At 41.1% G+C, this 16,675-nt stretch overlaps 4 protein-coding genes across 5 annotated transcripts in view; 2 read left to right on the top strand and 2 right to left on the bottom strand.

Annotated features, from left to right (window-relative positions):
* The window catches only part of LOC6549859 (eye-specific diacylglycerol kinase), a 105,885-nt gene extending 97,032 nt beyond the window's left edge, over nt 1–8,853 (bottom strand). For both annotated transcript variants that reach the window (XM_026982702.1, XM_026982703.1), the window contains exons 1-2: nt 8,140–8,853; nt 7,406–7,671 (exon numbers count right to left, since the gene is read on the bottom strand). In XM_026982702.1, the coding sequence (XP_026838503.1) occupies nt 7,406–7,671; nt 8,140–8,169 (296 nt within the window). In that variant the 5' untranslated portion in view covers nt 8,170–8,853. The remainder of the gene's footprint in view (nt 1–7,405; nt 7,672–8,139) is intronic.
* Nucleotides 8,854–9,214: 361 nt separating this feature from the next.
* Nucleotides 9,215–10,739, top strand: LOC6549866 (protein enhancer of rudimentary). The gene is made up of 3 exons (XM_001977360.3): nt 9,215–9,389; nt 9,848–9,915; nt 10,128–10,739. The coding sequence occupies exon 3, from the start codon at nt 10,134–10,136 to the stop codon at nt 10,446–10,448; it is 315 nt and encodes a 104-aa protein (XP_001977396.1). The 5' UTR covers nt 9,215–9,389; nt 9,848–9,915; nt 10,128–10,133; the 3' UTR covers nt 10,449–10,739.
* Nucleotides 10,740–11,859: 1,120 nt separating this feature from the next.
* LOC6549939 (protein MAK16 homolog A) lies at nt 11,860–13,729 on the bottom strand. Its single transcript, XM_001977361.3, has 4 exons — nt 13,570–13,729; nt 13,461–13,507; nt 12,594–13,398; nt 11,860–12,138 (listed from the first exon to the last, which is right to left on the bottom strand). The coding sequence occupies exons 1-4, from the start codon at nt 13,582–13,584 to the stop codon at nt 11,986–11,988; spliced, it is 1,020 nt and encodes a 339-aa protein (XP_001977397.1). The 5' UTR covers nt 13,585–13,729; the 3' UTR covers nt 11,860–11,985.
* A 1,181-nt stretch (nt 13,730–14,910) lies between these two features.
* On the top strand, nt 14,911–16,493 carry LOC6549940 (uroporphyrinogen-III synthase). Its single transcript, XM_001977362.3, has one exon. It carries the CDS (start codon nt 15,078–15,080, stop codon nt 15,909–15,911), a length of 834 nt encoding a protein of 277 aa, XP_001977398.1. The 5' UTR covers nt 14,911–15,077; the 3' UTR covers nt 15,912–16,493.
* Nucleotides 16,494–16,675: the final 182 nt, after the last annotated feature.

The following is a 16,675-nucleotide window of genomic DNA, read 5'->3' as shown; positions in this document are numbered from 1 at the left end:
CAGCAACAGGACCAAAACCAGAAAATCCCAATGGGGCGAAGCTGCCGCTTCCGAACAGATGCTGAAAATATCCCGGCATTAAAGCCAGTCGTTGCGCAAGTTTTTGACAACCGGAAAAACAGCGTTGCACGTTGCACACATCACTTGCAACTGGAAAAGTTGCACGATGTTTTATGAGTTTTTGTGGCATGCCAGGCGGGGATTTGGGAATGGGCTCTCCAATGACGTTAGATGAGTGCCAGGGGCAAAACGGGGCAAACACTTACTTAAATGTTTGTTCATATTTTATTTTGTTATCGTGGCCCAGGTCAAAGGTCGACCCCTTGCTGTACTTATCGCACAAGGCGAATTTATGCTGCAAGAATGGCACCAAACTTTCACCATTTCATTTGCATTCACAAACAAATGATTAATGGCCGCCAATTGTAATTGAGACGGCAAACGCGGGTTAATAAACTCGAGCAGGCGGTGAAAATATATGCCATATAAATCGCTTTTATTCATTAGGCAATTCGTTTTGATCGCACAGTCTTCATTAGCGATAGCAGCCTGTCCTATTTTCTGCACAATTAACTAACTTGAAATGTAACCAAACATTGTAAATATTTTCAGGCCCTCAAGGCCAGCGAAAGTGGGTGAAATGGGTGGTTTGGGTGGTTTGGGCGGTGTGGGCGGGGTGATCCAGGTAATGGTTGACACCTCCGTCAAAAGGATAAAAAGCCAACGTACTTCATTAATTTTAATTAAGCGCCCACAGCATGACAAAAACGTGAGACCAAAAAAGGCGAGAAACAACAGGGATCCCGTTGACGATACGGGGGGTGGTGGCGGTCGGAAAAGTTGGGGAAAATGTGAAAAGCGGTGTATTGTCGGGGGGCAGCCGAAATAGGAACTGCAAGCAAATACCTAGAGATGAACATTTGGGGTGACGAATTCCGCACATATTCGCGCTTTCGGCACTGAACGCGGAATGAGATAATCTCACATGTTAGATGATCAAACTGAATTGAGGTGCCTTGAAAATGTCTTCGAAAATCAACCAACTTTGTGTTTTATTTCGCATTGTTGCATACTACGGTGTGCATTTAAAAGTACTTTTGCTTATTGTTAAATTTAAATTGTGTATTTAATTGGTAGCATTCCACGCAAATGCATATCTTAATAGTGTCGATTGTCACTGAAAAAGCCGCTTTGGTAGCAATATTCGTATCTTTGGGCTGCGACTCTCGACTCTCAGAAAGTGGGAGATTTAATGGATATTTGTGTATATATTTTTTTTCTTTTTTGCCACTCCACATTTTGTGCTGGTTGGCCTTGAGAGTTTTCACAGAATATGAAATGGATTTTAGCGCGCTCACTATTTCTGCCAGCTTTCCACCTCCATTTGGATTTCAGCCTCTGACTTTTGCGCTTATAAATTTCTAAACATGCAGACTGAGGCAGCCGACATTCATTTTGAGTTTCTGGCCAAACGGAACCGCAAAACTTCAAACATTTCAATATGCCAGCGGCCCCGTTTTGTAGGCTATAAAATAATAAAAGTGCTTTTCGGGCTGTCAAAACAATTCGGTCGGTTGAATGGTCTTGTCTGCTGCAAGAAGTCGGTTAAAGGTCAGAGTGCAGGGCCAACAGGTTATGGTATTAAGCCGTAAAACACGTAATTAAGTGCAATTTAAATTTAAGGGCTGCTGCAAAACTTTTGCAATTACTCTGAAAGTTGACACATGAGTAGCAAGTAAAATTGATACTTTGCTTAGGCAGAACTTCAAATGTATATTATATTGCATTACGAGAAATGCAAATATTTTGCTGCGAAAATGTACCAATACTTGCTGACCTTTGCCTAAGTTGATATCATTTATGCCAGTGGTAATGCATCATTTTGCGTACTAATGATGGCATTACCGAATTGTATGAAATTGACCTTTTCTAATGCTGACCTAATCAATTCAATTATCTCCGTGAACTTGGCATGCTATTAGTTTGTGAAGCAGCCAAACAATGTGTATTTAATATGCAGCAAATCCAATTACGGTGCAGATTTTATACAATTTCCAAGCGAAGCGTTGTACACAATTCCAGGCAAGAAGCCCCCAAAAAGCTGGCACAACTAATCGAATTATGAGTGGAACTGCAAGCCCCATGCGTGGTACTCACTAATCCAGCATTTCGATATCCTCCTCGCTGTCGTCCTCGCCCTCGTCGTTCAGTCCCTCCTCATCGTCATAGAAGCGGGCTTCATCGGCGGCATTGGAGCCACCAAAACGCTCCCTACTCCTTTCCCGCTCCCGTTCCCGTTCCCTTCCGCGGTTTTGCATGCCATTGGTGGCATTTTGAGCCCGCGAGGTGGCCGGCGAATCAGAGGCACCGCGGCGATTCCGACGACTCCGGGTGGAAAGACCAACGCCCTGCTCCAGTTCCTCCTCCTCCTCGTCGCTCTCGAACTCGATTTCGTCGAGATCCCGCTGGCTGATGCTGCGCTCCGGCATTGCAACGATTTTTGTATGGACTTTTTTGTTTTCTAGTTTTCAATCCCAATCGAATAAACACTTGCAAAAAAATATGACTGCTGCTATCGGTTTATTCAATTGTCACACACACGAAATGCTGTCTAGATTTCGAAGCTGCTGCGAAATTGTTCTGACTTTAATGTTGGCCACCCAGGCTAGACTTGCACCGAACGCACTCGAAACTGCAATTGGCGATGAAAGCGCGTTGCTTTCTCTGCGATTGGCAATTGGCACAGAAGTCCAAAGACTCGATGGGGCTTCACATCGCGAGACCTTAGCCAGAGGTGCTGGCCACGTCTCAAATGGCTAATTCAATTAGGGTCTGCGCGGAATCGAAGCGCCACAAAGTTTCGCCCATCCAATGCCCTCTAGTAATGGCTAAATATTAGTGCACATATCATTTTACGCTAATAAGTGATAGTAAGTAATAAGTAATTCCACGTATTTATCCATTGAATCTTATGCTTTTGGATTGCACATAAATCTTGAGCGTGCCTAAAAGTATGCAGCAATATGAAGCATTGCATCTTTTGGCATATTCTTGTTGCATACTTTCAGACACCTTTGAAAAGAATTCTTCACTAATTTGGAGTCCATATCTGCAATTACTTCTCACTCTGTTACCAACTGAGCGGCAAATCAATTAGCTTTCATAAATTGAAGATAACACGGCACCACCTCGACGGTCATTCCAAGAACATTTTGCTCATTGTCCATTCGATTTCTTCTATCCACATTTCTGCGCTGGAAAGGCAACAAAACGAGGCGAAGAGGAGCAAATAATGCTGAAATGGGTCAGCGATTTTCGGGGGCGACATTGTGACGATAGGAAGGAAGCCCTTCGCACGTGCTGCTCACCTTTGCTAAATGGAATGGAGGTGGGGCAGTGGGGCAGTTTGGCAGTGGAGATGGGTGGGTGAGTGGGTGACATCCGAATTCGCCACGTCGGCAGGAAACGCCTTACTCAATTGAGGTAATCAAGTGCTCGTATTACTTAAATTGTGATTAAAACTATTTTCTGTGATGGCTATTTGGCCATTTGATTGGCCATTTGATGCTGTGATTACATTTTGCTGGAACATGGTTGCCCTATTTAATGGCTGTTCGAAGCTCGCGTGTTTTTCTTATCGCATCCTTAAATTATAAGTTGGCAGTAGCGAAATTATTGACAATTATTGGCTTAGCTGGTTGGCTGCGCTTCCGCAAAATGACCCCCCCTCCCCACTTTTTGTACCATCTTACCCATTTGTTTTTCACTCAGCTCATAAAACCATAAAAAATTTAAATGAGCTAAGCCCGCAACGAGCCCGATTTAATGAGCCATTTCAATGCCACGGAGCCTCTTGAATTATTTCCCAACCAAAACTGGCGCGGAGTATCCACATTTTTTATGCATTTATCCGAACATTTGTTTTTAATATTGTTGTAAAATAAACAAAGCGAAAAATACGGAAAGGTTTTGCATATGGGGGTGATTGTTTAAGGTCTGTCACATAACATTTCATTTTAAGCCGAGGCATAAACATTTTTTATACAAATTATTATAATTCATTTAAGTGGCACAAATACATCTCCATTGAAATTTATCCATCAGCGAAGCGACGATAAATATATTTTGGCTATCGGAATAATAAATTCGAAAAAATCATATTCGGTTTGTTCAACAAATCCACTATAAATCTGCCAGCAAGACAAACTGCAAAGCGAATAATTAAAATCTCTGATTAGCTCAACTTGCAGGGTATTAACATGCCTTAAATTCGGTTTTTTCGACTTGCGATAAATCTTCTCCTTTGACAAACAAAAAATGCAGTCCAGGGGTCAAACTGCCAATTATTTAAGTGCGCCTTAATTGAAGTCGTTGCACTAACGATAATTTGAAATTTGAATAAGCAACAAAAACGTGATAAATTGCTTTTTGCGGAGCATGTGGACGACGGTCATTGCCAAGGGCGCTATACTTTTGCCGGCAACTGTGACGAAAGCAGCCGGCGACGGTCAGTGTGGCAATTAAAAAATAAAAGGAAATATAAGAAATAAGAAATATATACGAGACTCGCAGCACCGAAAAGGTGTCAACTCAGACAACCTTCAATGAATGGCACACAATAAAAATCTGCGACCAAACAAAAAGCACGCGGAAGAAACAAGAAAATCAAGAAATCTCAATGGCAGCGAATTCGTGGTGCTCTTTAAAGGGAGCAGTAGAAATATGTTATTTTCGTAATAATATATATAAGGCCTATAAAAGTGTATATACCTAAATAATTATTAGGATGTTAACTCTATTTATCTGACAGTTTCTCAGCCAATAAAACACGGAAACTAGCCGCTTAAAGAAACCTTCTTAATAGAAACCTTTAAAAAGCCATAGTGTCTTATTTTACTTAACCTTTCTTGCACCACAACTTTGATGTACAATGATTCTTATCAGTTGAATGACCGCCAGCGAGTTTGGTTATAAAGTTTTTATGCTGGGCCAAAAGGCAACGACCAAGTCAACGTGCGTTTTGCGAGGCGGCAAATTCCTAATGCAGAATAAATAACGCATAAATACAAATCCACGAATTCAGCCAAAAGCGGTAGCACAATAAAAATAACCGCCAATAGGAATGCGAAACAATTACGCCAAATGTGGACAAACACAAACACGAGCAAACAAAACACTCGTAAAACCTAGCAACAAAGCTAGAACTGTAGACTACCAGATACCCGTTACTCTGTAGACATATGTATGTAATTCAAAGGGATCAAACATTTTAAGATGATTTCTTACACAAGATATCATAGAAACGAATTGTTGTCTAAAATCCCATCGTTACGATAAGTTTTTTCTATATTACTTCGGTAAAAATGGTCATACAGCTAAAAGAATAACCGCTTTTTGCGGTAAGGGATAACATCATTAAAAATTGCAAAAAATGGCAAAAAAATAGAGTTCCCATTTTTAAGCACAGTTCAATTGGGAATTTAATTACGAGCGCGACGAGGTATACCATTCCATATTCAGACAATTATTTTTAAAGTTGTGACCAAAAAACTGATTATTTTATGATCAAAATTCGAAAAAACCGATTTTGCTAAAAATGCAAATATTTTTGATGGGCATTTTAATCATAACTTGGCTAAAAATGATCATAAACATTAAAGAGTAACTGTTTTGAGCAGCTAATTACCAGTGCTAATGATCCCTATCACTTTTTGACGGATTTTGGGAAGTTCATTTTTGGGTCAATTTTCGAATTTTTTGTAAGGGGTAACATCATTAAAATTTGCGAAAAATGGCAAAAAATTAGCATTGCCATTTTTTAACACAGTTCGATTGGAAATTTAATTACGATCGCAACGAGGTATAACATTTCAAATTCAGACAGTTATTTTTAAAGTTGTGTCCAAAAAACGGATTATTTTATGACCGAAATTCGAAAAAACGGATTTTGGCAAAAATTGAAATATTTCTAATGGGCATTTTAATCATAACTTGACCAAAAATTATCATAAATAGGAAAGAATAACTGTTTTGAGTAGCTAATTACCAAATCTAACCACCCCTATCACTTTTTGACCGATTTTGGGAAGTTCAATTTTTGGTCAATTTTCGCATTTTTTGTAAGGGGTAACATCATCAAAATTTGCGAAAAATGGCAAAAAATTAGCATTGCCATTTTTTAACACAGTTCGATTGGAAATTTAATTACGAGCGCAACGAGGTATAACATTCCATATTCAGACAATTATTTTTAAAGTTATGGCAAAAAAACTGATTATTTTATAACCGAAATTCGAAAAAAACGGATTTTGGCAAAAATTGAAATATTTCTAATGGGCATTTTAATCATAACTTGGCCAAAAATGATCATAAAGATGAAAGATAAACTGTTTTGAGCAGCTAATTACCAAATCTAAACACCCCCATCACTTTTTGACCGATTTTGGGAAGTTCAATTTTTGGTCAATTTTCGCATTTTTTGTAAGGGGTAACATCATTAAAATTTGCAAAAAATGGCAAAAAAATCGAGTTCGCATTTTTTAACCCAGTTCGATTGGAAATTTAATTACGAGAGCGATGAGGTATACCATTCCATATTCAGACAATTATTTTTAAAGTTGTGACCAAAAAACTGATTATTTTATGATCAAAATTCGAAAAAACGGATTTTGGCAAAAATGAAAATATTTTCATCTAAACTTGCAAAAAAAAAAACATTAGAATTCCTATTAATACAGTTCAATTGGAAATTTAATTACAAGCTCAGCGAGGTAAACTAATTTAACAAATGGAATTGTAAAATACCATTTTTTTGGGGTATTCTATTAACTCACACCAAGTTGTTTAAGTGTCTTTAAATATGAAACTATCTAGCTGTTAAAATATGTATATTACCCAGACGGACGGTGGGAAATTAGCTACGCACCCTCAAAGATAATAGATAAACAGTTTTTGCACACTCTTACGATAAAAACGATGATGTTTCAACACATCAGGGGCGCCCACGTTCTTATCAGTTAAGAATGTTATTTTTTATCGGTGCCGTAAGGCAAACACTTTTCAAAAACGAGCGTTAAACAAGACAATTTATTGCGGATGCTAGACAATGGTGACTTTTTAATTGTGATTAATTGTTAACCATAGCAATTATTTTTAACTGAATTCAATATTTACTTTTAAATTAAAATTAAAATTATACTGCTAACTGATATTAAATGCAAATAACTGAAATGAAATCGATTTCACCATTTACAAAAGCTTGAAATCTCCATTTACAAATTCTAATTGGCTTGCTCCCACTCTGTCTCACTTCCAATTGGGAATTGGGGGCTAACAAAATGGAATCAAGTTCAAGGCCACGATCGATTGATTGCCATCTCTGTCGCACACGTTGGATGTGACTCACCTGCTGACTGGAATGAAGCTGCGCTGCTCCTCCTCTGCCGACGCTGCCTCTTCAACGTCGACTTTGACAGAGGCAGAGGCAGCGACCTCTGACGTCACGGGGCGGTAGATCAAAGGCTTCACGTTGCGTTCGAAGTCGTCGAGAAAAACGACATCGTGCACGGGAATGATGCGGTGATCGGTGACGTTGAAGTGCAGATCGCGAAAGGGGCCGTTGAAGAGGCAGCGCAGCGGTGACGTCACCAGCACAGCATCCTCCGGGGGTAACTGCAAATATGTAATCAAAAATGTATAACATTTGTATTATTTAACTGCATAAAACTGTAAATATTTAACAACTGCTGTATTAAACTGTAAAAACTTTAAATATGTATGTAAATATACATTTATGCATAGCGTTTGTTGTATTTTAACGTAGTTTTGTGAGCCCAGTTGAAATATTTACTAATTTAATGTGTAGATATGTTTGGTAATAGCTGCGTATCAAATCAAATACACCGCCACAAATCTCAAGCAAACATTAGATAAGATTTTGATAATTATCGCATAATATTTAAAGTCGAACACAAGTATATAATATAAAAAGAATGATAATAAAAACTAACATAAGCAAACAGAATAGAATATTCAACTTAAGATCATGTTCAATTGCAATTGCGTTTCAGGCAAACTATGAATACTATTGGACTTAAGGATACACTGTAGAAAACTAAAAAAAAAACGCACGTTTTTTACCTTGATTTTGCCATTGGTCGCCGAGAACATTGAGATTTTGAAATTTCAGAGATAACAGATGAGCAACAAATCAAATAAAATGCACAATAAACACAACTACAACACACAAACACATGAATGATCGTGCATCAGTGTGCGCAGAACAAAGAAGAGGAAGCAGAAACGATAAATTGGACACGCGTGCGTCGCGTTGGTTGGATTTTGGGTTTTCTTATTTCACTACCTTCTCGGTAGTGCTACATTTACAGGTTTTCCCGTTTTCCCTTTTCACCTTTTCGCTGGGCTTTACTTTAATTTTAGCGCTTGGTGTAATTTAGCTTCGCTACTCCTTTACTTCATTCATTATTTGATTTGTTTACGCTGCGATTTCCCAATTTATTTGCTTCTTTTCACTTCATTTTCTTTCAATTAGGACACACACAAACACCGAAAAAAAAAGAGACACGAACGCCACTTGCACAATTGAAAACAACAACAAATTAATGGGAACGCGCGAAATACGGGCTGCTGCGGCTGCGCCTTCACTTTTCACTAAAACAAAAAACACGTAAATAAATTTGAGACGAGATTTAGCTTTTTGTTGTTGATTTCTTTGCCGATCGCTCTGCCGCCGCACGACTGCGCTGCTCGCGACGCCGCGCTCTTCCAATTGGTTCAATTGAGATCAAACAGCTGGTGGCCACTCCGATCGCCGATTTCCGCTGTCTGGCAACACTGGGCAGTGGGAAAAGTGGCAAGGCTGCGAGAGCGATATTATTGCGATGGGCGATAGTTTTAGTTTATTTAAAATAACTTTCCACCTAATATTAAATACCGTACGCTTTAAAAATTCAAAAATGCATTTAAATATAGACTTTAATTATAATAGGCCGTATAATTTGAGAATACTAGTTGTGGACTATGGAAATGGGCGATAATATTGTATATTGTATAATGAATTAAATGGGTGACATATGACATTTAATAAAGGACATTATTTAATAAATAATATTTCGCTAACGGTTTCAAGCAGTTCTATTTGTAATTTAAAAATCACAAATAAGGTGTTTGATATTAACACTTATCGATATCTTTCGACTATTTTGTCACGAAGAGTCACGCAGGGAAGCGCTCATCTCTAGGCACACTCCTCTCTTCAAAACCGATAAAACTGGCAAAAATAAAAAAGAACGAAGCAAGCGCCGATTTTACCGAATCGCAGCCTCGAATCAGCATAATATCATAGTCCATATAGTCCCCCATTCGATCGGGTAAGTGAAACACTAAAGGAAAGACATTAGAATTACCTAAAATTCGAGAAAAATCTGGTAAAAGGAAGGAAAACAAGTGAGCGCATACAGTTAGTTACACACACGCGGCGGCCGCTTCTGCTTGTGCATGTGTGTGTGTGTGTGTGTGCGCGCTTCCGAATGTTTGTGTTTAACTGAAGCGGCAGAAACAAGTGCACAATCTTGTAGATAAACGCACTCCCCGCCGCAAACATCGCTAACCACTCAAATTACACAATTTTCATGCTGGAAGTGCCGTCTTAGTCCATTTGGCAGCTGCAAATTGGAAAATAAAAGGGCAATTGGCCCACGTACGGACATGTATGCGAGTGCAAGCGAGATGGGGCGTTGCGTTGCATGGAGCGTGTACTCCTTCTCTTTCTTTTTTGATTTTTTTCAATTCTTCTATGAATCTAATAAATATTTATGCGATTTTGCAGAACTGGCGAAATAAACATAAACTTGGAGTCTCGGAATCTATAGGACTTTGCTTCTCAAGAAAAAGGATGTAAGTGCAAATTAATTAGAATTTGTAGTTCTGCAAATTAGTAAGCCTATTAGTAAAAACATTCAGGTTTAGCCCTGAAGACCTCTCTCTCATTCAAATTGATGCTCATCAAATGTAATGAATACGTGTAGCTCCTACGCAATACGGGCTATCAGTTTATATGCACTTTATATAGAGAGCAATATCATCAATGTGCCTTCCTTGCCTTGCAGATCACCATGTCGCATACTATCTTGTTGGTTCAGCCGGGTGCTCGTCCGGAGACCCGTACCTATTGCGACTACGAGAGCGTGAACGAGTGCATGGAGGGTGTGTGCAAGATCTACGAGGAGCACCTGAAGCGCCGCAATCCGAATACGCCGACCATCACGTACGACATCAGCCAGCTGTTCGACTTCATCGACACGCTGATGGACATCAGCTGCATGGTGTACCAGAAGAGCACCAACACCTATGCGCCCTACAACAAGGACTGGATCAAGGAAAAGATCTATGTGCTGCTGCGCCAGGCGGCCTTCAGTTCCAATGCCTAGGAACAGCACGAGAAGATACCAAATAACACGATCACGCTAAGGTGGGGCATCCATGTGCACCAACGAGTGCAGCAACAACAGCATTAATGACCACACACACAGGAAACACTCGTTGGTGGAGGAGCATCGATTTGGGGGAAACGCTGTTCTCGACTAGATCGCCAAATGACAACTGACAACCACTTTTTGCAGCATAACACAATGCAAAACACAAAGAGAACGATAAACTGTTTAACTTAGAAATGGAAAACTTACTTTAAACGTACTAATATATACTGTATATACACCCAACTGACAACTGTGTGTTCTTGGGTGTGCTTTGGACCCTGTTCATTGTTTTGTACGGCAGCCACAGGTTAAGGTGTTCTTATCGATAGCGTACTGTTTGTTGTAAACACTATGGCAAGTGTATTTTTGCATGTTAGCCGTGCTAGTTTAAGTCTGCAGTGTTGCGAATAATAAATTAACAAACATCAGGATGCTGAACGTATACATTTATATCGAGAGATCCCCCAGTCTGTAAAACCATTACTACTGTTTCTCCACTCCATCTATGGAGTGTAAAATGCTCTGATGCTTGAATGCAATTTGCAAACTGCCACTCAATCGCAACGAAGCTAAACAAAGCAGCTGAATGGTTTCCAATATCCCTCCCCCCAACCGTCCAGCAGTAGTAAAGCCGATTATTCACACCCATGGCTGCGCGGCGTTTTTACGACCTTTTTAAGTAAAACAGAACCTTTGGCCGCAGATGCGGAATGACCTTGGGTTGCCAGGAGGAACCCATACGATCGGATAACGAACTTCATCGCTTGGCTGCGCTGAATTGAACTTGGCGTGCGATATTTAATTAGCTCCGCCACAGCATTTTGTTAAATACATATGTACACATATAGTTGCTTCCAGCGGCATACCGACCTTATGGATGCTGCTTACTATTGAAGTTGCACAGAAGGTTTTAATTGGCAATAAACATAGTGATTATAGTTCCCCCCATTATCACACACTGTTCGCACAAATATATTCCCCACTTGTTTGGATTACTAAAAACATATTTTTCTGACTACAGAACAGCAGCTGTACAGTTTATTACAGAAGTTCAGGAACTAGAACCCCAAAAAACAATGTTTGCTTAAATAGATTGAGAGAAATGTGTTACAATACAAAAAAAAAGGTATTATCCTATCCCTACCAATTTCTGCTATTTAAATAAGATCGTTTCCCCCGCAACTCCGCACCTTTTACAGGGTATGCAATAACGACAGCTGTGTGAAAAACGGTGTATAGTTTTTATAGAATATTTTTCAAACTGGTTTCATACTGCACTGCCGCCGCTTAACCCCGCGTGTGTCTGGACGCCCATCTCACGCACTTTCAATGTCAGAATGGCCCGCTTTTGGCCAGATGGGTGTTTGTTTTTGTCAGTTTTCATTTTTTATATAAAATACTATTCTTAACCGGCGTTACAAATGTAGTTGGCTAAACAATAAGCGTTAACAGCTAAGTGGGGGTGCATGGGAATATATTGTGGACCTGGCTAATGGCGCATCTGCCGCTGTGCCTCCTTCTCCACCTCATACTCGTACTCCAGCTCCAGTTTGGGCTTCGAGCGGCTGCGTCGACTGGTGGCCGGCGATTTCTTGTCCTTCTTCGATTTGCTGGCGGTTTTCTTGGCTGGCACTTTGGTGTCCTGTTTGCGATTCAATTGTTTGTTTAGTTTGTTTTGCAATTTTGGGATTCTTTTATTTATTTCTTTTTTTTGGCAATTTTCTGGAGCTGTAACATTGCGCGCACTGAATGGGAACCACCGCAACTGAATGAAAAGCGGCGATCGCTCGAAAGCTTCAACAGCAACTCTGTATTCTAAGCTCTAAGCGGGCAGAACTCGTTTGCTATTTCTAATTATGGTAATTTCGGAAGGTGCTATTCGCTGGCAGGATTTCAGAATAACGTGTGCTTTAAACTGCAAATATTTGCGTGCTCTCAGAACCTTCTGTTTGTCAAAAATGAATATAATATTATACAAATAATGTAAATCATCGGAGAGACTAGCTCAAAATGGTCAAAATCTCTTTTGTAACGATTTATACATTTAATGCTCCAGAAAACTGCCAAAAAACGGTGTTGCACGAGCAGAAACACTACCTCAATATCATCAGCATCCGGATCGTCATCCTCGTCGGACTCCTCGAAATCGCTGCCCACTTCGACCTCTTCCCGCTTGCCGGAATCGCTATCGTAGTCATCGTCATCGTCCTCGTCATCATCTCCCTCCTCCTCCTCATCGTCCGTATCGGCCTCCACGAACTCCTCGTCGAGCAGGGATTTCTGGACTTCGATAGCTTCGCGGGAATCGTCGGCGTCCACCTCCATTTCGCGCTCCAGCTGCTCGTCCTCGTCCTCGTCGTCGAGGTCCTCCTCATCCTCGTCCACGCGTTCCGCCTCCAGAGCCTTGTTGAATGCGGTTTGCGAGAAGTTGTAGATGTCGCGATAGGTGCCATGCTTTAGACGATCCATCAGCGCCTTCTCGATGTGATTGTCGATTTTGGCGGCCACCAAGGCCTTCTCCTCGCGCCTCGCCTCCCGCCGCTCGATCTTCGTGGACAGCGGCACAATGAGCTTCTGACGACGCAACTTTAGCCGGCGCATTCGCATCAGATACTGGGTGATCTTGAGGAAACGTTGCTTATTCTTGGCGATCATGTACTTGGGCCAGAACACCAGATTCTCGTTGATCTGCTCGATGGCCTTCTCGAAGTTTCTGGACAGCTTGATCCTTTCCCACAATTTGCTTGGCATGTGCGATCTCTCCGCCGTTTTGATGAACAAATAGATGATGCCCTTCTCCTCGCGAACGGTGGCATATTGCGAATTGGCCAGGGGACAGGTTCTCCGGGTGCACAGACCCGTGAGATTGTACTCATGGCGGCAGAAGGTGCGTGTGTCGGTTCTGCGTGGTTTAGATTGCATTAAATATACATATTTTTAGACATAAGCTCACATTTAACTCACTTCACTTTGTGCGAGCAAAAGGACTTGTTGATGATGCTCCAAACCACCTGGTAAATTGATAATTCTGATTAGCCCTCTAACTCCCTCGATTTATCCACTTGCTACTCACATCGTCGTGCTGCATGGCGCCGTTTTGTTATTAAATAAATGGCTCCAATCAAATAAAACGAACTATTTTATTTGGAACACGTGCAACTCAACTCACAATATTGCGCTATCGATAGTTGCGTGCCGCCGGTGCGCAATATCGATAGCACCGATGACCGTTTTGATGACAGTTCCTATAGCCAGAGTGGCCAGATGGCAAAAAAAATCGAACAGAAATTTGTATAATTTAATATTTACTATATTATATTCATTATATTCAAATGCACACTTTATTTTTAGGAAAAAACAATTATTACAAGTTCTTTATTAGCAGTAGATGGGGGCGGAGTAAATGCTATTTACGTGTCTTCATTCCTTTGGCAAATAAAATTAAATTTGCTGTTACAATCAAATTCGTGCACAAATTCTGGTGTTATCGAAACGCAGGATTTGATGTGGTTGGTTTCATTCTTCCTTTTATATACCGCCGATGGTTTTCCAGAAGCCAGGGATACGTATTCCTCCGTGTTCAAATCATTTATGCCCGTCCAGTACCACCACCAGTTTAATCTCCCCTGAATGGCTTTAAGTTCCTCTTGATTTTCAAAAGCCGCCAAGAAACCGCCGATTTCGCGACATGCAGCTGCCGCATCAGCCCAAGATTTCTTCGTAGTAAATTCTATATAAAATGATCGTTTTCCAATCAGCTCAAAATTCCGTGGCTTCACTGTGGTGGCGGTGGGAATTTGAAATTGGATTTTCACTTTATTCCGAATGCCTTTCAGTTCGGCTTTTATGTTGCTGCGTAGCTTAATTTGTTGACTGGATAAATCCCTTTCTATGTGTGGAATGGCCAAAATCCTATCCAATTTGGAATTGATTTCACTTATTAAATCAATCATCGAAAGCTGATTGGAAAGACACATTTCGTTATCCAGTGGCTTTCCCAAGGATCCTTGCAAAACTAGGACAATTAATATCACAAGAAAATTTAACTTTAGCATTTTGAAAAACAATATCAACTGGAGGAAGCTTTGAAATCGCACTGAAAGTAATTTGCTTTTTCGATTTTTTTTTTTTTGCGATTCAAAGAACTTACAAAATGTATTTTGCCGGAAATTCGTAAAAATTCATGACTCATCGGAAAAATATCTGATAACAAATCTGAGAAAATAACTTTGAACAAGTTGATGACGTACTTATGAATCATTTATATTTCTGCGTGTAAGAATGTACGTGCAAATATTGTTTCTAGGCTTGTTTTACAGTAATTAGATGTTCAACAAAATGTAGTTCTATTTAAAATATTCGCAGCACAGTAATGTCGCTAGTGCAACGATCTGGCAGCCCTGCGGACAGCCGGCAAAACAGCTGATTAGAAGGAGATAGCACGAGGCTGCAGGTGCACTAAAATCGCCACTTATTTATTTATTTTTGTATTTTCAAAAAAGAAGGCGCTGGCGGAAAATCGACAGGCGGAAAATTCAGCCCAGAGTGACAGAGCAAAGTGAGAAAGTGACCAGCAGCGAGATGACGAGTCGCCAGCGAACTGTGATTATATTCAAATCGGAGTCGGAAAGCAGCGATGTGTACGCAGAAACGCTGGAGAAGCACGATTTCAATCCGGTGTTCGTGCCCACGCTGAGTTTCGGCTTCAAGAACCTGGAGGAGCTGCGCGCCAAGCTCCAGAATCCGGACAAATATGCCGGCATCATTTTCACATCGCCGCGCTGCGTGGAGGCTGTGGCTGAATCCCTGAATCTGGGCGAGCTGCCCGGCGGTTGGAAGATGTTGCATAACTATGCCGTCGGCGAGGTGACCCACAATCTGGCGCTGAGCACCTTGGACCAGCTATTCACCCACGGCAAACAGACGGGCAATGCCCGGGCATTGGGCGAATATATAGTGGACACCTTCGATGGATCTCGTGCACTGCCGCTGCTCCTGCCGTGCGGCAATCTGGCCACCGATACGCTGCTGTCCAAGCTGGCCGAGAATGGCTTCTCAGTGGATGCCTGCGAGGTGTACGAGACGCGCTGCCATCCCGAATTGGGCGCAAATGTGGAGCGGGCGCTGGAGATCTACGGCGAGTCAATCGAATTCCTTGCCTTCTTCTCGCCATCGGGCGTCAATTGTGCGCAGCAGTACTTCACCAGCCGCCAGTTGTCGATGGACAAATGGAAACTGGTGGCCATCGGGCCGAGCACCAGGCGTGCCCTCGAATCGCAGGGCCTGAAAGTCTACTGCACCGCCGAGCGGCCGACGGTGGAGCACCTGGTCAAGGTGCTGCTGAATCCGCAGGACAGCCGGGAGCGGCTGCTCAAGGAGCGCGAGCGGATGGCGGCCCTCGAGAATAACAATTAAGATGCGTACTCCTAAGATTCGTTAAGCTTTCGCAGCTCCATCACCGTCCTCCTCAGCTAATGAAACCCCCGAGCAATCGCCACTTCCTTACCCAGGCTTAATCATCGGATCTATTATCTTTGCGAGTACAAATCCAAGTGGAGATCTTATTGCCTGAACCCAGTAGTTATCCTCAAGTAACTATGATCCCGCCATCTGTAATTTCCTTTTTATATCTACGACTCCACCATTAAGATGTGCAAGCCTAAGATTTTAATCAACGGATCTGTAGTGCTGAAAGTAACGTGTCCCATTTAAATTTTTAATAAGTTATGTAGAAAATGCAGGGCTTTGGATTTGTGAAAATTGGAAGGGTAATCTTTGAAATTTCGAATTCCTGTCCAAGTTTTTCTCTCTTGATTAGAAATCCAAGGATAGGTAATTAGTTTCCTGATCGAAACGTAAAAAAGACTAGAACTCATGGTTTGTTTTTTTCGATTGACCTCCGAGCGAGTACAAAATTAGCGTGCATGAAATGCCGACGTCTTTATTTTCTGTTTACTATTGGATTAGGCTGAATAAATTGTTTCTTTTCTAAATTTAGTTGGTCGTCTTTGTGGGTCAAATAGGAGGTGGCAGAGAAGTAGACTAGATTTAAGCAATTACATTTAAATTTAACCAGTTGTCTTTGGAGTTTTCACTTAATTCTATTGTTGGTTTTATTTTATGTTTCTTTTATTTATTTGAGAGAACATTTCTGTTACTGTGCATGCAAATATTTACGA

This window comes from Drosophila erecta, unplaced genomic scaffold (assembly GCF_003286155.1).
Source record: "Drosophila erecta strain 14021-0224.00,06,07 unplaced genomic scaffold, DereRS2 tig00000152-arrow-arrow-pilon, whole genome shotgun sequence".
Classification (NCBI taxonomy): domain Eukaryota; kingdom Metazoa; phylum Arthropoda; class Insecta; order Diptera; family Drosophilidae; genus Drosophila; species Drosophila erecta.
This window is presented reverse-complemented; position numbering and strand designations above follow the sequence as displayed.

Coding starts and splice junctions, on each gene's coding strand:
- LOC6549939 (XM_001977361.3), bottom strand. Junction 13,399..13,460: donor TTTTGCTCGCACAAAGTGAA/GTGAGTTAAATG, acceptor TAAACCACGCAG/AACCGACACACGCACCTTCT. Junction 12,139..12,593: donor CGGATGCTGATGATATTGAG/GTAGTGTTTCTG, acceptor AATCGCAAACAG/GACACCAAAGTGCCAGCCAA.
- LOC6549866 (XM_001977360.3), top strand. CDS start 10,134: ATGTCGCATACTATCTTGTTGGTTCAGCCGGGTGCTCGTCCGGAGACC.
- LOC6549940 (XM_001977362.3), top strand. CDS start 15,078: ATGACGAGTCGCCAGCGAACTGTGATTATATTCAAATCGGAGTCGGAA.